This window comes from Ailuropoda melanoleuca, chromosome 2 (genome assembly GCF_002007445.2).
Source record: "Ailuropoda melanoleuca isolate Jingjing chromosome 2, ASM200744v2, whole genome shotgun sequence".
In the NCBI taxonomy this organism is placed as follows: domain Eukaryota; kingdom Metazoa; phylum Chordata; class Mammalia; order Carnivora; family Ursidae; genus Ailuropoda; species Ailuropoda melanoleuca.
In genome coordinates, this window is record NC_048219.1 from 83,480,004 (window position 1) to 83,500,916 (window position 20,913).

General features: G+C 34.7%; 1 protein-coding gene across 1 annotated transcript in view; it reads left to right on the plus strand.

The window, feature by feature from the left end:
- The window catches only part of MAN1A2 (mannosidase alpha class 1A member 2), a 189,996-nt gene that overhangs the window by 104,229 nt on the left and 64,854 nt on the right, over positions 1–20,913 (plus strand). Inside the window, exons 7-8 of the mRNA XM_002924539.4 lie at positions 8,119–8,242; positions 12,600–12,693. Coding sequence (XP_002924585.1) covers positions 8,119–8,242; positions 12,600–12,693 — 218 coding nt within the window. The remainder of the gene's footprint in view (positions 1–8,118; positions 8,243–12,599; positions 12,694–20,913) is intronic.

Consider the following 20,913-nt stretch of genomic DNA (forward strand, 5'->3'; position numbering starts at 1 on the left):
TATAAGGCCTCTTTTATATAGATTCTGAACTTTTAAGTTCACTTAAAAATGCTTAACCTTTTACATTTTTACTGGTACTTTTTTGGGGGCATAAATTCTAGAGGAAAACAGAATGATTTTATTTATATCGTCTAAGGCACCAAAAGATTTCTAACATGAAAAAAGCATGGAAGTTGTACAGCTTTGATTAAACTAAAGAGTTAATGAAATATTGGAGACATTACATTAAGATCAAGAACAAGAAAGTATTTCACATTTTTCTGGAGGTTTTAACAAGTGTAACCAAATAAGAAAAAGGAATGAAATGAAGATATGGATTGGAGACAAAATTATAATTAATAACAGAGCGTATGATTGCTTTCCTGGAAGAAAAAGAAAATAATCACTTGAAAAACCATCAGATTAATAAAGAAGTGAATAGATTGGCTAGTTAAAAATTAAAACACTTCTTTGAACCCTAGGTCTCATCGGTTGAAAACACAGAAAGGTCATGCTTTGCTAGTAAAGAACTGAACTAACCACAGAGTAAAGACAACTGTATATCTGTCCTAGCAAAACCTGAAAATAGCCTTTGAAACAGCTAAACTGTCCGCAAGTTATTTAACTGTCTGTCAAAAGAAAATTGAAAATGCTTTAAAAGAAAAAAATAAAATTCAGATATTCAGGAAAATGTAACCTATAATCAGGAGGTAAAAAATTATCAATAGAAACATACACAAATAACAGATGATGGAGATTGCAGTAAAGGACTTTAAAATAGCTATTATAAGTATGCTCAAGGATTTAAAGGGAAACATGAACATAATGAGAAGAGAGATTTTATAAAGGACTAAATGGAACTTCTAGTGCTGAGAAATACATGAAATAAAAAATTCACTGACCAGCTTAACAGCAGATTGTACACTGCATCAGACAAAATCCATTAGTTTGAAGGCATAGCAGTAGAAACCTCCCAAACTGAAGCACAGAAAGAAAAATGAAAGGAGCAAAGCCCATGACCTGTGGGACGATATTAAATGTTTATCATGCATATAAGGGAGTGGTTGGGGGTGGGGAGCAGTAGGAGTGGCAGAAAAACTGTTTGAAGATGGAATGGCCCAAAATTTTCCAAATTGATGAACAGCTATAAACCCACAGATTCCAGACTCTTGAAGAAACCCAAACAAGGTAAAATAAACATAATGAATGGGTGAAAATCAATGAAAAAAATTTTTTTTAACACCAGCAAAAAAGACATTATGCACAGGGACCAAGGATAGAAGTACTGCTTGCTTCTTGTCTGAAGAGGCACCAGCCAGAAGACAGTGGAATGCATTTTGAAAGTGCTAAAAGAGAAAAGCTGATCTAGAATTCTATAACCACTGAAAATATTTTTTAAAAATGAGGTGAAATTAAGACATTTTTACCAAACAAAAGCTTAGAGAATTTATTTCCAGCAGGCCTCTATTACCAGAAGTGTTAAAGGAACTTTTAATGACACTAGATGGAAAGGCAGACTTATATAAAAAAATGAAAAGCAGGTAAAAGAGTAAATGTGTGAATACATGTCAAAGGCTTACTTTTTCCCTTTGGTCTTAGAGTTTTCTTTAAAAGATAATTGGCTATTTAAAGCAAACACTGAGTTTGTATTGGAGGTCTATAGTATATATAGAAGAGAAATGTGTAACCACACTAGAACTAAGGATGGTATGGGGATGTGAAAGCATACTGTTGTCATGTCATTAGTTTACATGTGAAGGGGCGTGATATTTGAAAGTATACTGGGGTAGGTTAATTGTACATACTCTAATCCATAAAGGAGTCACACATACAAAAATAAGCCAGTGGAGACATGGAAATACTAAAGAACACTCAATCCAGATGAAGGTGGAAAAGAGGACTAAAGAACTGATCATAAAAAGTAGGTGGCAAAAAAAAGATGATAGACCTATGTTGGTGGGATATAAAATGGTACAGCCATTTTGGAGAACAGTTTTTATACAGTTAAAATAGAATTATTATAGGACCCAGAAATTTTATTTCTAAAGTATTTACATGCCCAAGAGAAATGAAAGCGTATGTCTGTATAAAGGTTGTTCATAACAACCTTACTCATAATAGCCCCAAACTGTAAGCAACCCCAGTGTTTATTAACAGGTGCATACGTAACTAGTATCCAAACAGTGGAACACCACCTTGTCATAAAAGGAACCGAACTACCGAGATGGCAGTTTCATGAATCTCAGAGATAGGGTGCATAAAGACTCAAATGCAAAAGAGTATATACTGTGTGATCATGTTCACATGAAAGAGATATTGGGCCTAAAAGTCTCCTAAGGGTGACTTTTTACTTTGTGCTCTTTCCTATCTTTTTTTTTTTAAGCTTTTATTTAAAATCTAGTATAATCAGCATGCAGTGTTATATTAGTTTCAGATGTGCAATACAGTAATTCAACAGTTCCATATATTACTCAGTGCTCATCACGACAAGTGCCCTCCTTACTCTCCATCACCTATTTCCCCCATTCCCTTACCCCCCTTCCCTCTGGTAACCCTGAGTGTGTTCTCTGTATTTTGTTTCGTATCTTTTGAATTTTAAATCATTGACTATATGACCTTTCCCTTTTCCCCAATTAAGTGAAAATGTAACAAAAATGAGATTTCATATTAAAATAAAAATTAAACCTGTTGCACTTATATTCTGTAAAAAGGGAAGGTTTTAATTTTTAAAAACAATGTAACATTCCTTGTGGATAAGGATGTGGGAAGAAGGTCATTCTAACATCACATCTTTCCTTGTATCCAGCATCCTTGAAGAAGCGTCTTTCATTATCTATTAAAAACCCTTAAAACATGTTTATTTTAACCCAGCTGCCTCAGGCAGTTTAAGTCTAGGGAAATAATTGGAAGCATGGACTGAACAAGACATACATGAAATGGTATTTATCATAGCATGTTTCATGAAAACGTAAGTACACATTGAATGTCCAAGAGGAAGGTGATTGGGTAAGCAAATTTTGGTAGTACACAAGATAAAAAAGTGTGCTGCCACTTAATTGATGTCATAGGGAAAATAATTGACATTTTACAAAATTTAAAAAGTGTGTTCTAACATTCATATCAAGAGGGTAACCATAAAGTGTATTATTTATTAAGAGTGAATGGAGGAGCTAAAATAAGTTAATTTTTAAAATATTTAAAGACTGACAATTTAGTTTTATTTTATTGGGTGACCTTTCAGATAGTTCTGTTCAAAAATGATTTTCCAAAATTAAACCATTTCTAAACAAATACATACATATCCTTGTACATTTATCCAAATTTGAAATTATTGATACCTTCAGTTGACTCTTGCATGCTTTTGAGAAAGTATTCTCTCTATAGTTGTTCAGAGCAGAGTCTACTCAAAAGTAGGAAAAATTTTTGCATATTAAAATGTGTAAATATTTTAGACTGGGTATTTTCACAAATGCCATTCTCTTGCTTTTGTTCAGAGTGCTTTCTGCATAAAACTTCTGGTTTTTTTTTTTTTTTTTAAAGATTTTATTTATTTATTTGACAGAGATAGAGACAGCCAGCGAGAGAGGGAACACAAGCAGGGGGAGTGGGAGAGGAAGAAGCAGGCTCATAGCAGAGGAGCCTGATGTGGGGCTCGATCCCATAACGCTGGGATCACGCCCTGAGCCGAAGGCAGACGCTTAACCGCCGCACCACCCAGGCGCCCCTGATTTTTTTTTTTTTTCAATGAACATACGTTGTTAGATTAGTTTCAGGCATACTTTATCATGATTTAGCAGTTCTATACATTTCTCAGTGCTTATCAACCCATCTGCCCACCTACATCTCCTCTGGCAACCACCAGTTTGTTTATTTAAGAGTTTTTGTTTTTTGTCTCATTTTTTCTTTGTTCATTTGTTTTGTTTCTTAAATTCCACAGATGAGTGAAATCATATAGTATTTGTCTTTCTCTGACTGACTTAACTTCACTTAGGATAATACATTCTAGCTCCATCTGAGTTGTTGCAAATGGCAAGATTTAATTCTTTTTGAAGGCTGAGTATTATTCCTGTGTGTGTGCGTGTGTGTGTGTGTGTGTGTGTACACACACCACATCTTCTTTATCCATTCCTCTGTCGGTGGACACTTGGGTTGCTTCCCTGTCTTAGCTATTGTAAATAATGCTGCAATAAGCATAGGAGTGCATATATCTTTTTGAATTAGTGTTTTCATATTCTTTGGGTGAATACCTCGTAGTGGAACTACTAGATCATAGGGTAGTTCTATTTTTAACTTTTTGAGGAACCTTCGTATTATTTACCACCATGGCCGCATAGTTGCGTTCCCACCAATGGTGCACAAGGGTTCCTTTTTCTTCACATCCTGTCAACACTTGTTATTTCTTGTGTCTTTGATTTTAGCCATTCTGAGAGGTGTGAGGTGATATCTTATCGTGGTTTTGATTTCCATGATGATCAGTGATACTGAGCATCTTTTCATGTGGTTATTGTTATGTTTCCTTTGGAAAAGTGTCCATTCAGGTCCTCTACCCATTTTTTAATTGGATTATTTGGGGTTTTTTGGTGTGAAACTTCTATTTTTTTTTAAAGTTTTTTTCTTTCTTCTTCTTCTTCTTTTTTTTTTTTTTTTAATTTGAGAGAGCGAGAGAGAACATGGGAGAGGCAGAGGGAGCTGAGCTGGGAGCCCTGTGTGGGACTTGATCCCAGGACCCCGGGACCATGACCTGGACTGAAGGCAGATGCTTATCCAAATGAGCCATCCAGGCACCCCTAAAACTTCTATTTTTAATTTACTTTAGTATTTCTTCCAATTTAGTTGATGCAAAATTATAGGTCATCTCAATTTTTTCCCACTGAAGTATATAATATAAATACATCTAATTGGAAGTAGGAGCTGCATCAAGAGTCTTCCTCTAAATCAATATATTTCCATTTAAAAATTATACATTGAGGTTTCGTCGTTTAGTTTTTTAGTTCCTCCTTTGCCTTTTCTGAGATAAATGTCAGTGTCAACCTGTTCGAGTGCTTTGTTTTTAATAACTGCAATATACTGAAAACTTTATTTCGTTCCTTGAATTCATCGATTAAAGATTTTCAACAGACTTTGAACAAAATAAAAACAATATATAGATAACTAATTATCCAAAAAAATTTAATACAATGTAGGACACTTAGGTTGATTTCTCTTGTAAATCACCAGTTTATCAAACATTTCTAAAACCCAGTTGCTGGTGGTCAGTCAAGAGGGATCATGTCTATATATATGTACGTTTAATATCTATACCTTTTATTTTTGATTAGTTAAAAATTACAGCATTTGCATGAAATTATAATCTGGTTGTTTTTGTCAGCTCATTACCTTTTTATGGTTAGAGCTGTATCTTTCTTCTTAGGGATTTTAGAGATTTTTCTGAGTTGTTAGAATATAGACAGGTATCAAATTTAACATTTTAGATTGTTCCTTTGAGTGTGTGTAAAGTACATGAAAAATCTTGTTTAGAATTTAGTGTTTTGAAAACTATTTAAACGCACTTTGAAACTTTCCTTTGGGACCTTCGGACAGAAAGTTTTTGTAGGGAAGAGTAAGCTGTTAGACTTCCTAGGGACTTTGTGTTTATACTTGACCACACTGTAATCCATTCATCACACTGATGCCTGGGTAATCTTTTTAAATGGTATGCTTTATTCCTTAAATATGGTGTTACACTTCTTAAAATCCTCTGTGACTTTGCATCACACTTAGAATATATATTTTTTTAAATTTAGCATGGCCTTACAGAATTCTTGTGTAGTCTAGATTATAGGTATAAACCTAGCTCTCTGATCTCATCTTCTATCATTCACTTCCCCATTCCTGAGCTCTAACCACACCAGCCACCTTCCTTTTCCTCAGGGTCATTGCATTTGTTGTTTCCTCTACTGGGAATTCTCTTCTTCCAGATGTGTTCATCACTGGCTCCTTCTCTTAATGTAGATTTCAGTGCAAATTGTGTCATTTCAGAAACAATTTCTCTGAATGTTATACATAAAGAGCTTTCCTCTTAACTTCTGTCGCTATACTCCATATTGTTTCTCTAGTAAATTTTCTTCATAATAATTATCACTATTTAAAATGGTCTTATTTAGTATAGGAGCACGAATGTTCTACCTTAGGTTCACTACTGTATCTCCCAGAGCAATATAAGCTCTTAATATTTGGAAACTGTATCCATATTTCATCCTTGATTCTCACTTCTAGCTACAAGAGAATCTGTTCCTGGTGTTTGCCTGCCTATCATATTTTCAAAGACAATGTAAAAATAGCACAAAACAATTAAAGAACTTTAATCATGGTAGTAATGTCTTAATATCTATTTTAATGTTTTTTCAAGACAGATAAACAATAATGACATATTGAATTGTCAGTATACAAGTGGATATAAAATAAGAGAAAGACTTTTATTTTTACTTCCTCCTAAAAGTAGAAAAGACCCTGGAGAATGGTTTAGAGTTCTTGTGGGAATAACCTGTGAACAATGCTACTTGAAAAATTAATCTAGACTTCCAGTTCCAACCGTGGAATACCTTATATCAGACCAGTCCTCCCACCAAAACAATCATAAAAGCTAGACAAAATGATTTGATGGCCTTGGAGAGCAAATAACTCAGGTAGGACTTCCTAGGAGAAAGTCATCTCCATATAAATATTGGCTTTCCCTGAGGGCATGTTCTAAATCAGGTACATAAAAGCCAAGCCTGAAGTGGTGGTCATTTGGGTCAGAGGAGACTATGGTCAGGTCTTATAGAGTTGTCAGGGTGGTTGAGGCACGAGGGACAAGAATCTCAAGACAGGAGGAGATTGCAGAGGAAAAGCCCAATAATTTATGTACTGATTTCCCTCAAGTTGTTGACTGATTCTACAATTTCATGGGGCAAGAGTCAAGGAAACCCAGCAGAAAACAGCAGATAGAGGCTCAAGGGCAAATAAAAAAATTTAATAGCTACATGGTACTGGGGAGGCAGCAGTTAGTGTTTAAGGCTGCCAAGGTGAAGGGCCCTTGGTAACACCTCAAGCTTCCAGCTGAGATCCCAGAGGCCACTTCCTAGAAGTAGCAGTAGAATGGAAATAGACTACCCTTAGCAAAAAAACACACCAAAAAACAGACTACCCTTAGAAACCTGAGTAGTCTGCCTGCCCTCAGCTTGTGTTTCAGAAGAAACTTGACCTTTAGAAAGAATGTAATGCTCAGAGGGTCTATGCTTTTTTCATTTATATAGTCTAGCTTCCAATTAATTATGAGGCAGGGTGAAAAAAGGCAGGAAGATACCTTAGAGATAGATCTACACAAAAGAAACGTACATAAGATTATTCACTGTGAAAGTTGTTATTAATAGCAAAATAATAGAAAAATGCTAAAGGACCACCAACAGAGGATTGATGAATTATGTTGGTTCATTTACTTAATTTTTTACACAGGTCCTGTCAGCATGTAGGGTAGGACAGTTCTTTATTGTATGACACTGTGCTGACCATTATTGAACATGTTACATCTTTGGCCCTAGCACAATAAATGCTAATTGCACCTTCAAGGTTTGATACAACTCGGAATGCTCTCCCACACACATTTTCATATGCCTCCAGGGTGAGGCATTCCAATTGAAAATCATTAATATCATGGAATTCTGTGCAGCTGTAAAAAAAGAAAATTGTTTATGAACTGATATGGAAAGTCCACTGTAGTGCATCTTAAGAGTAAAAGGCAAGATAATGAGCTGTATGTGTACTTTGCTTTATTTTGTTTAATAAAGGAAGAAAGTAATATATATTTGCATTGCTTATATGTGCATAAAATTTTGTAGTAATACATAAGAAACTAACGAAAGTGATTATCTGTGGGGCCTGATGGGGTGAAGAGAGATGAGATTTCTGGGGTGAAATATATTTACTGTACACTTTTCTATATTGCTTTGATTTTTAAAACATTACATATTCAAAAAATTTTTAAATAATAAACTGTTAGATATAAATAAACTGTTGTGTTACATACCATAATTTCTCAGAGAATGAAAGTTTAAGTATTTGTTAAAAAAATGTTTTGGTCTTTTTCCAATTCTGTCTCCTTTTACCTTTGTTTTCATTCAGTGGAGTAGGGCGAAACTGGGGCTGGGCATCTGCAGGTAGCAGCATTCTTGCTGAATTTGGTACACTGCATATGGAGTTTGTCCACCTCAGCTACTTGACAGGGGACCCAGTTTACTACAAAAAGGTGAGTTTTCTTGCCTTCTTTTCTTTGTTTATTATAAAAGGGTTCTTTAAGATTTACCAAAAGACTTGATTCATGCTTGGAAAATACTCACCTTTCTAGAAATGTGTTTATCAGGACTCTGGCCTTTTTTTTTTTTTTTTTTTTTTCCTTTTAGAAAAAGAATTGAATTGGATTGAAAAGGAAGAAAGAAAAGAGTAATTATGTACAGATTACATGATTATTTACCAAAAATATTAAGATAATCTGTATTAAATTATTAAAAATTAGAGCATGTATATAGTTTTGAATAAAAGATCAACATAGATATGAAACATCAACAGCATTTCTCTGCACCAGCTACAAGCAGCAAGAGATTATCACTTTCCAAAAACATGTGTGGTAGGAACAAGAGTTTAAGTTTCCTGCAAATAAACCTAACAAAACATAAATGAAGTTCAAAACAATTAAATGACACTGAAGAGGACCTAAATAAGCAGAGAGCTGTATTATGTTATGTTAGAGCTAAAGAATATCATACAAATTTTAGTCTTCTCCAGATAGATCTGTAACATCAACTCAATGCCAGTCAAAACTCCAGTGGCTTCTTTTACAAAAATGAAACTCGATAAGACCCTTGTAGATTTATGTAGAAGAGAAAAATTCAAGGCACTCCTGAAGAAAAACGTGGAATGGGTTTGTGTGGCCCAGTTTTCGACACTCACAATGAAGTATTGGTGCATAAGACAAATAGACTGATGAACAGAATAAGCATTCCTTAAATAGATCTCTGTATATGTGGAAACATTATGATAAGGGTAGCATGGTGGATTATAACAATTCTAGGAGCATTAAAGGCTTATATTTAAAAGACAAATGTAGTAAAGTTTAAAATACATATACCCTGTGGCCCAGCAGTTCCACTCTGGTATGTGCATTTACATCATGTACATAGAAGCATTGTTTGTGTTAGCATTTTATATAATAAAATTCGATGCAGCAGTAAAATATAAAGGAATTACAGTTACATTTATCAATTAAAATAATATGGTAGCGGGTGCCTGGGTGGCTCAGTCAGTTGAGCGTCTGACTCTTGATTTCAGCTCAGGTCATGATCTCAGGGTTATGAGATTGAGCCCCGAGTTGGGCTCTGCACTGGACATGGGAACCTGCTTGAGATTCTCTCTCCCTCTCTCTCTGGCCCTCCCCCCAACACCTCTCTCTCTCTCCTTCCTTAAAAAAAAAAAAAAAGAATATGATACAACTTTTAAAAAAAAATTCAACACAAGCAGAACTGAATAATATACTTTGTTTAGGGATTCAGACATGATTTCAGTAAAGACAATATTGAACATAAAATTCAGGCCTGTGAATACAGCCAGGACAAAGACAGTGATGTGTGAATGCGTAAGCAGAGCAGCAAAGGTTTTTATAGTGTTGTATTTCTTAAATTGGGATGTGAGTGGAATCTCTATATAGTCCTTTCTGTGTATGAACTATTTCATCAGTTGAGAAGAATTTTCAGGTAAAGACAGCAGTGGAGCCAGACCACAGAATTTTTCCTTTTCTGATGAGATGAATAATAACAACAAAAATAGTAAATAAAGACCAGCAAAAATTCATGAACAGTAGTGAAAGGAGGAAAGGCTGTAGTCTCATGTCACTAGCGTGTGACAGCCAAAAAAAAGAAGTAAGAAATTCCTGGTAAGATACTTAAGTCTGTTTCTCAGCTTGTCCTGAATCCTCACTGGGCAAAGAAAGCAAGTCAACAAATTCCTGGTACTTCCATTAATCTCACAGAGGAGACCAGTGCCGAGGGTGTTGAGTAATACAACTTCCACAGCTCAAGGGGGGTTCTCACCTCTATCCTTCTTGAACACTGGTACTCCAGATCTCAAATTGTATCCAGTGGGGAGGAATAACCCCCCCTCCCCAGATGCACAGTAGAAAGGAATTCAGGGACAGCTCAGCTGTGCCATATCAAATCAAAGTCCAGGACAGAACCGACCCCATTTATTGTGAGCAAGATGAAAAGGGAAAGCATGAAGTACGCAAACAATGCACTGCAACATGGTGGTAACAAAAGGATGGTGATAAATAGCATGTAAAAGGCTGACAAAGAACCCCGTTTCAAATTGTATAGAGTCACTGGGAGTAATTTATACAATAATAGCAATTGCACTCAGTAAAATTAGAACTCAAAGCAAATCATAAAATGAAACAAAAAGATTGCGGAACTGAAGAAACACATTGAGACCTTAAACATTACATTTCTGTAATGAATACATAAATGAAAAACAGCAAAACTGTACGTAATTGAAAACCAATTTACTGACATGGAATAAAAGCAAGAGACAGTTATAGTGGAAACGAAGAAGAAGCATAAAGAGTTTAAAAGGGTGATGAATTTGTGAAATGAAGATCATCTAGCACAGTATTTCTGAAGTGGAGGACCTAACACGTAGGAATCCCCTAAAAGTGACAGGAAGGAGAAACAGAACTGTAAACTCCATTTTTAACAGAATTAAGAGATACTTGATATATTACATCACAAAATAGCAAGAAAGGTTGGCATAAGCCATCAAGAGCAGAGAGGTTTGGGAATTAAGAGAGGATATTTTTGGCTGTAGATTTCAAAAATAAAAAGGCAGTAGAGTACAGTTCTCCGAAATCAGTGGTATGTCTTGAGGTACAAAACCAGAGTTCTCCCGAGCAACATTGAGAACAGGCTCATGGGCTGGTGGTGGGTGCTTCTTTGGACCCCAACAAACATGGTCTGTCAAGAAGCTGGAATAACAGAATTATGAGGAAATTTTGGCGAGGGAAGAGAATGATTGACAGATTTTCTTTTATGAGCAGTGCTCCATGGCTGGTGTCAGTTATCTGGGGAGAAGCAAAGGCATCTAGACTCTACATGGCCTTTTATGTCAAAACTCTTGTGTGAATAGCTGGTTCAGGGGAAATAGTAGTGAGTAATTCATCAAAAAAGAACAAGCATACGATTTATACAAAGATATTACCGGGGGGAAAAAAAAGGAAGGAACATGATATATAAGTGATGACCAAAAAATACCTCCCAGAAAATAGCAGTTAAATCCTGACCAAACATCACCATGAGAGGGAAGATGGTGGAGCCCTCCTCTCTGTAAATCAAGTGTATCAACAGATATATAGGTGCTCAGAGACAATAAGATGTGCTCTCAGTAACAAATTACAAGAAAAAGTTATCACCAAAAATGAAGGCCAAATTGGAAGCAATACAAAGGAAGTGTTGAAAATATAGTGATGGACTTAGAAGACAAAATTGAGACAAGCTGGTAAAGGTATAGACATTAGAAAAGAGATGGATAAAAAGATTCTGAGAGGAAATGATAGATGTGGAAGTGGCAGAGAGGATTCAATGTGTGCATAGTTTTTAGAAGACAAAAGAATGCAATTTTTCATTTTTCTTAACAGCATCATTTCAAACTGACTAATTCACGGAATTATTCAGATTGAGATTGTTGTACGTAGAGCTGGTCTCAGCCTTGAAAGAACAGAGGGAACACAGCATCTGTGACTCCATTCCTAAAACCGCCTGATGCCAAAGTCCAGCCAAAGGAAAGGTGACTGGGACCTTGTCGTCGAAGGGTGCATTCTGTGCTCTAGCCCAGAAATAGTGAAGTAGATGTTTCCCCAAGTCACATACACCAAGCAGTTATCTTTCAGATGTAAAGAGAACATTCTCAAATAAGAGTACCAGGAATAGAATACATTTGTGCCTTTTTGGGGTTTTGACAAAACCCATCCAATCTATGGATGAATGCAGATAAAGTCCTTGGAAAAGTTTCCAGCTTTTTAGTATATTTTACGATTTTTTTCTTTCTTAGCGTTAGGGAGATCTTTTAGGGATCAGAATTTTTGGAATTTTAGGAATTTAGGGATATCTATTGTGGAATCAATATTTAGAGTTCAATTTAGTTTACTTTTTCATCTATTAAATTCAAATTTATTATAAATGTCCTTTTATGTTTCCATTTCTATGAAATTATTTCTGTGCTTATATTTAGATAATGTGCATGGTGAATATGTCTGAAATGATGTTTATCACTGATGTTTCTGAGGGCTATTTCTGGATAGTAAAATTTTGGCATTTAAATTGGTTTTTCTCTGTGCTCTTTTCTTCATGTTTTTAATTGTTGCTTAATCTTTAATGATTGTATATCATCTTGTAAAAATAGTGAATCAATTATAAAGTAGAAGCTTGTCCTGACCACCACATATACAGAAAAAGGCAGGGGAGATGGTGTAGTTTCTGAGTAAGGAAGACCCACAAAGCCTAGATTAATATAAAGCCTTGATGACATTGATTTTATTAATTGCATTCTTTATTTGTGTTAAGGTAATGCACATTAGGAAACTACTTCAGAAGATGGATCGTCCAAATGGTCTTTATCCAAATTATTTGAACCCAAGAACAGGTCGCTGGGGTCAGTGTAAGTATTTCTAGTACAGCTGATGCTATGTTGAAAGGTTATCATCTGAACACTTGCTTGATGTGGTGAAAAGTATACTACATGTAGGGTTAGACTCCCTCAGTGTCAGACTCTGTGATCTGCTAGTGTTGTTACCTTTGACAAATTTCTCATCTTTCTGTAGCTTCAGTTTTTCTACTTGTGAATGCAAACACGAATAATCTGTGTCACAAGCAGTATTTTACTTCATGTGTGTACAAGTACTTTTTTAAAATATAGGTCTTTGCAAAGGGTTGCCCCTATTTATAAGCCATATCTTCATGTAAATAAGAGCATTGCTTGGGATAGGTATTTGTTAAAGGAATATGAAGAAGAAATGAGTATCTTAAATGATTAGAAGGGAGGGCAGTTGCTCTTGGGAAAGCTTTGTCCAGTCATTTTAACAGAAGATACCAGGGTCTTTTATTTATCAGGCTCTATGCTAAGTTCTTGGATGAAACTGGACATGGGGAAAGACCACATAGAACTTGGTCAGATTTCAGGGAGCTCCCAGGCTAGTAGGGTAAGCAGACACCCTTAAGTATAGTTGGAATAAGATGTGATAAATGTTACAGTAGAGGCGTGTACCAGTTGTGATGTGAGACTGGCAGAAGTGACTTCCTCAGTGAGGAGAAAGTATTTTGTTTGGGGAGAGGGTGATCTTCTTATTAGAGCTTTAGAATTGATCTTTGAAGGAATAGATTTTTAAAAAATAATAATAAATATTTATTTGGAAATATGGAACATAAAGAATTGAAATAAAATTTGGGTTTATGAGTGGTATTCTCTCTTAAAAGATAGGAGAACTGGTAGAAATACTAGAAGGTGTAACTTTGCCCCTAGTATAACATGTTTGGGTTATTTTTGAGAGTAATAAAATCATAATGAAATAGTAAAAAAGAGGTAAAAATAATAATCACTTAATCTGTCAGAAATTATGCTGGTGTTTGCTACCAAGAGTAGGAAAACATTTGTCATGGAATTTGGGGGGCTCCTCTCAAGGAAATTGTCCTTTATTTTGTGAAAGAAAAGCAGTTTGGTCAATACAGTTGTGTCTTTCATGGATCTGGAAATAGATCTCAATCTTTGGCTCCTCTTATGTACTTTTTTGAAATGCTTTACATGTAGCTTATTTTTCTCTTTATTTTGAGGGAAATACAAGGGCATACTAGACTGAGTGAAAAAGATACTTTTTGGAAAAAATGAAAGCCCAGGGGCAACATTTCTAAAATATAAAAATATACTTTTCTTATTCCAGATGAGGATGGCTGGTTTGGATGTCTACTTCATAATTTGGGTGAATTTTATTGTACACTTCACCCCCTAGAGTTTTATTAAGATTTGGGAATATTCTAACAGGAAAAAATTATGTTCAATCTTTCTTTATGTCATATGCTGGTATATAGTCTGTAAGGTAAAACTTAAGTTTAACTGTAAAAAATAACAATATGAAAATACTAAAAAGTGGGGTTTTTTATAATCAGGAAAGCCTTCTCTGTAAAGAAAAAGATTATCAGTTTTTACTATATATAAACATTAATCTCTTACATTTTATAACAAAGGCAAATAACTAGCTAAGGAAATACATTTGAATGTATCTGGAAAACAGAGCTTTCATATCCTCTCTCTATCAAGAACTCTTATAAGATCGTAAGAAAAAAGATGATCATCTCAGTAGAAAAATACACTGAAAAAAGTTGGTTCATGAAAAAAAAACAGAACACAAATGGAAATAAGCAGATGTTCATTTTTAACCCTAAAAGTGGTATTACTGCAGATGAATAGTACATGGATACAGTGTAATGTGATACCACCCTCCTTCTGTACACACTGGTGCTGTGCTACTGCAGTAGAATTTGCAAACACTACCAGCTTTGGTATCCTATTTGTAGCATCTCCACCGACTGATCACCAGAGACCTTTGTCCCTCTCTTGTCCCACTTCACCACCACCCTAATCAAATCAATGCAGCTTTTATTTGATTTATTTTATTGGAGTGTAGTTGACATACAATACAACAATATAATACAGTTGACTTTTGGACAACGTGGGGGTTAGGGGTGGTGACCACCCGCATAGTAGAAAATCCCCGTGTAACTTTTGACTCCCCACCCAAAAACTTAACTACTAAGAGCCTGCTGCTGACTGAAAGCCTTACTGAAAAACATAAACAATTGATTAACACATATTTTGTGTTATATTCTTATACAAAAAAAGTAGCTAGAGAATATATTAAGAAAATCATAAGGAATAGAAAATAAATGTACAATATTATACCTCGTTGAAAAAATCTGCGTGTAAGTGGACCATGCAGTTCAAACCCATGTTGTTCAAAGGTCAGCTGTCAACCGTGCTCATTTCAGGTATACAACATAATGATTCTCGATGCAACTTTTAAACAGAAGACACTGTTCTTTATCTATTAAATTAATAAGGGAATGGACACATCCCTGTACCCGGAGCTTCAAAAAGTATGAAAATTTGTATGCCATTTGAACCTGTGACTCATTTCTAGGTATTTATTCCAAAGAAATTTGCACAGCTATATATATATATATATATATATATAAAGTTTATTTATTGTGCCTTTGATAAAATAGGAATATGGAAACATTCTGAAGCAGTTTGTCTAGTAGAATTTTCTGTGATGAGAAAAATGTTCTATATATGTGCTGTCTGTACAGGCGTCACTAACCATGTATGGTGTTGAGCATTGGAAATGTTGTTGGTGTGGTTGTAGAACTGCATGTTAAATTTTATTTACTTTTAATTAATAACTTGTGCCTAGTGCCTACTGCAGTTTTAAACATCCTGTGAAAGAGATTTGGTTAAATAAATTATAGTACCTTCAGATGTAATATACTTTGCAGCCATTAAAAATTATGTTACAGAATACTTGACATAGATAAATATATGTTATTTGTGTTTTTTCCTTAATGTTTGTTTTTATTTTCTTCTTTTTGTTTTTCTTTATTAATCTAAATTTGACGTAATGAACATCTATCACTTTTGGAGTAAGATTAAAAACATTTTTAAAGCAGTTTTATTGAGATATAACCCATATACCATGTAATTCACCCAAAGTATACAATTCATTGGTTTTTAGTATCCACAGTGTTTTGTAACCATCACCAACATCAATTTTAGAAGATTTTCATTAACCCGCCCAAAGAAACCCTGTGCCATTTAGCTGTCACATACCTATTTGCCAGTTCTCCCACTCCTTGCAGCCTTAAACAACCATTAATCTATTCTATGTCTCAATAAATTTGCCTGTTCTGAACTTTTTGTATAATCACATATTATGTGGTCTTTTGTGATTGGCTTCTTTCATTTAGCAAAATGTTTTAAAGATTCTTCCATATTATAGCATGTATCAATATTTGGATTTTTTAATGCCTGAATAATATTCTGTTTTATGGATCTACCACTGTTGTTTATCCATTTATCAGTTTATGACTTTGGGTTGTTTCTACTGGGTTTTTTTTTCACTATTATTCCTTTTTTTAAATTGATTTGTAATTGACATACAATATTATGTTAGTTTCAGATATACAACATAGTGATTCTCTATTTTTATACATTACAAAATGATCACCTTGATAGGTCTAGTTACCATCTGTCACTATACAAAGTTATTACAGTATTATTGACTGTATTCCCCACGCTGTGCATCATATCCCCATGACTTGTTTATTGTATAACTGGCTGTTTGTACCTCTTAATCTCCTTCACCTATTTCTCCCATTCCCCCAACTCCCTCCCTTCTGGCAACCACTAGTTTGTTCTCTGTATCTCTGAGTCACTTTTTGTTTTGATTTGTTTGTTTTGATTTTTAGATTCCACATATGAGTGAAATTATGCAGTATTTGTCTTTCTCGTTTGACTTATTTCACTTAGCATAATACCCTCTGGGTCCATTTATATTGTTGCAAATGGCAAAATTTTATTCTTTTTTATGGCCGAGTAATAGTCCGTGTTTTGTGTGTGTGTGTGTGTGTGTGTGTGTGTGTATGTGTGTGTGTGCACGCATGCATGCACCACATCTTCTTTATTCATCTGTCAATAGACACTTAGGTTGCTTCTATATCTCGGTGATTGTAAATAATGCTACAGTGAACACAGGGTACATATATCTTTTTGATTTAGTATTTTTTTTTCCTTTGGATAAATACCCAGAAGAGGGATTGCTGGATCATATGGTGGTTCTATTTTTAATTTTTTGAGAAACCTCCATACTCTCTTCTATAGTGTTGCACCAATTTACATTCCCACCAACAATGCACAAGGGCTCTGTTTTCTCCACATCCTTGCCAGCACTTGTTATTTCTTGTCTTTTTGAGAATAGCCATTCTGACAGGTGTGATTTGGTATCTCATTATGGTTTTCATTTGCATTTCCTTGCTGATTAGTGATACTGAGCATCTTTTCATGTGCCTGTTGGCCATCTTTATATCTTCTCTGGAAAAATGTCTACTCGGGTCCTCTGTATATTTTTTAATTGTGTTATTTGTTTGTTTGTTTGTTTTGTTACTGAGTTGTATCAGTTCTTTCATGTGTTTTGGATATCAACATCTCATCAAATACATCACTTGAAAATATTTTCTGCCATTCATAGGTTGCCTTTTCATTCTGTTGGTGCTTTCCTTCACTCTGCACAAATATTTTTAAATAAAAAGAGGATGTCATCTTCCACATCAAAATCTTAGAATACTGAATTCTCACTGTTTGAGAATTGCTACCTTTGAAATGATGAACAGTAGAGCATTGACAGTATCTTAATTATTAAAAATAAAACTTCTCATTAAATAAACAGTATAATGAAAACTGGATAGTTACATAGAAAAGAATGAAATTGGGCCCTTACCTTATATCATATATAAAACTTAGCTCAAAATGCATCAAGCACTCTAAATTTAAGAACAAAAATTATAAAACTCTTAGGAGAAAACAGGGACAGATCTTCATGACCTTGGATTTGGCAATGGTTTCTTCAGAAGCAGAGGCAACAAAAGAAAAAATAGATAAATTGGATTTTATTAAAATTAAAAACTTGTGTGTCAAAGGACTATCATGATGGGGAGACAACCCACAGAATGAGAGAAAATATTTTCAGATCACATGTCTGATAAAGGTTTAATATCTAGAATATAGGAAGAACTTCTACAACTCAACAACAAAAAGATGGCTAAAAAATGGGCAAAGAACTTGAATAGACATTTCTCCAAAGAAGATACTCAAATGGAAAATTCAACACGTGAAAAAGATGCTCATCATCATTAGTCACTAGGGAAATGCAAGTCAAAAGCCCAGTGAGATTCCTCTTCACACCTACTAGGACGGCTATAATCAAAAGACAGAAAATATGTGTTAGCACAGATATGCAGAAACTGGAACCATTGTACATTGCTGTTGGGAATGTAAAATGGTGCAGCCACTGTGAAAAACAATTTGGTAGTTCCTCAAAAAGTTAAATGTAGAATTCCGTACAGTCCGACAGTTTAACTCCTGAGTACATACCCCAAAGATTGGAAAACAGGGACTCAAGTAGATACTTGTATGTTAATGTTCCCACAACATTATTCACAGTAGCCAAAAGGTAGAAATAACTAAAGTGTCTGACAGATGAATAGATGAACAAAATGTGGTCTATCCATATGATAGAATATTATTTAGATAGAATATTATTTAGCTGTGAAAGGAATGAGGTTTCTGACACATGCTGCAACACAGATGAACCCTGAAACCATCCTGATACATGAGAAAAGCCAGTCACAAAAAGGACAAATACTGTATGATTCCACTTTACCAAATCTAAAGTAGTCAAATTCATACAGACAGATAGTGGATCAGAGGTTGAGACTTAGGTGAAAGGGGAATGGAGAGTTACTACTCCATACGTAGAGTTATTATTTGGGATGATCAGAAGTTTTGGAAATAGTGATAGTTGTACAACGTTGTAAATGTAATTAATGCCACCGAATGGTACATTGAAAAAATGGCTAAAATGGCAGCTTTCATGTTACATATATTTCAGCGCAATTAAAATATTGAAATAAAATAATTCCTTCGTCCTTGTTTTTCTTCTCACAATAAATTTAAATTACTTTTTCAGAATATATTCACTCTTAGCAGTTGTTAATTTTGAGAATGTTACAGAAAGAGCTAGTCACTGGTTATCTTGGCAAGGGGCTTTAAAATCCTAGGGATGCTATCCTGATATCCTTTGAGCAGCTGTAGTCTTGACTGAATTGTGCAATTTGTTCTTTTTAATGTTTTTGTATATTTTATATCAGCTTCTGAAAAGTATATCAGATCCATTATTATCTTTGAGCACTATACATCTGTCATATCTATAAATAGCCTGCAAAACAAACAGTGAATTGAGCTGAAATTTAACAATCCAGCTTTGGCTAACTGTATTGTAATTAGAGTAATGGTAATGTCTGTGACATGCACATAGCAATCACAAGAGAATAATTACTGGTAATTACCTTCAGGAAAAGTACTTGGCAACAGATATGAAAGAATATAGTAAAGAACCTAGATTTAAAGGCATATTATTAATATTTTCTCCCTTTTTTTTCCTTTGTTTTTTTCACTAGTTTTCTAAGCACAGTGCTTAGCCTATGCTATTTAATGACTAAAGTGAAGAAAATATAGGAAATTGGTCATCACTGATTCATTATGTTTTATACCACTAAATTAAAAAATTATAGAAAAAACAAGGACGGGTATAATATTTGGAGTTAGAAAGACTAACCCTGGCTTTCCTGCTTAATAATTTAACATAGTAATGTAGACGAGTTATTTAACTTCTCCATGCTTTTGTTTCTTCATGTGTTCTAATTGACTTATTTAATAGGATGATCATGTAGGTCATATTTATGAGGTACTATATTTGAAAATGTTTCATAAACCATGACATACAAATACTAGCTTCTAGAATTTCCTATAAAAACGCCTCAAGAAATAGCTTCTGTTAGAAACTTGCCATTAACTTCATAACATGCTGAGACAGGTCATATGAATCATTGCTGTTTAGTAGTGCTTTATAATGTGTTATCATTTTCTGTGTCTCCAAAGGACCTTGGAGTGACATGGTTCATCAGATTTGACACGGGGGCAGGCATGATTCAGTGGTTTCAGTAAGAATGTCAGACTACTGGGTGATAAATTCCATAGTTACCATGGATCTCAGGCCTCTGCTGCTTATTCATTTATTAAGCATATAATCTTCTACTAGAACAATGAGTATAAAAGAGCTGGAAAGAGAACTTATTGTCCTAGTACCCAGGTAACTTACAATGAAATCTGTAAACCCTGGCAATAATTCACAGACCTAAACAACATTTCCCCTAAACCATGAGGACAAAGACTTTTGCCTTTCCCTGCTGTTTACCCTGTTATTTCACCTCCTTTAATTCTGCTATGTCTTTGCTATCTTGTTTTCTTTCCTGCTTATTTCTTAATCCCTTTCTATAGATCTGTATTATACCCAGAAATATGTACGGGGCCAGTGCAAAATAGAAAATGTCACACGTTATTTTAATGACTCTTTCTTCTATAAGTGACATGCTCCAAAGTACCCTTTGTATTCTTTAATCACTCTATGCAAACTCGCATGGCTCAAAACCATTTCATATGTTGGTAATTCACAAGTGTATACTCCCAATCTCTGGATTTCCACATGTCTGATTGCCTGTTTGTCATATCCATTTAGATATCCATCTAGCACCTCCAATTTGACATGTCCCCAGTTCAAACTCATTCTTTAAACCATTTCTCCTCCAGTATTACTAGTTTCAATGAGGAGCACCATTGTTCCCCCATTTGCCCAGCCAGAAATCGAGACATCATCTGTGATATCTTTCTTCACTTACTTCAGTAAACACTTGATAGGTATCAAATTTAAGGAGTGTAGTATTGTCAAGAAAGATCACTCGATTATTTTAAGATGTTAATAAATATTTAAATGCTAAGGGTAGAAAATGAAGATTAAAACTAGCCAAGATGGGGAGGATTTCTGAGAAGGAAGCAGAAGTGGTTAGGGTCCAGAGCAAGATAGAGTATGTAGAGAAGTAATATTTCTTCCTCTTTAACAAGGAAAAGGAACAGATAACTTGATAGATGGGGGTGCAGAAAGTTGATAGATTTTTGGGGTTCCCTCTCTCCTCCGTCAATGGTTTGTGTTCTTTTCTG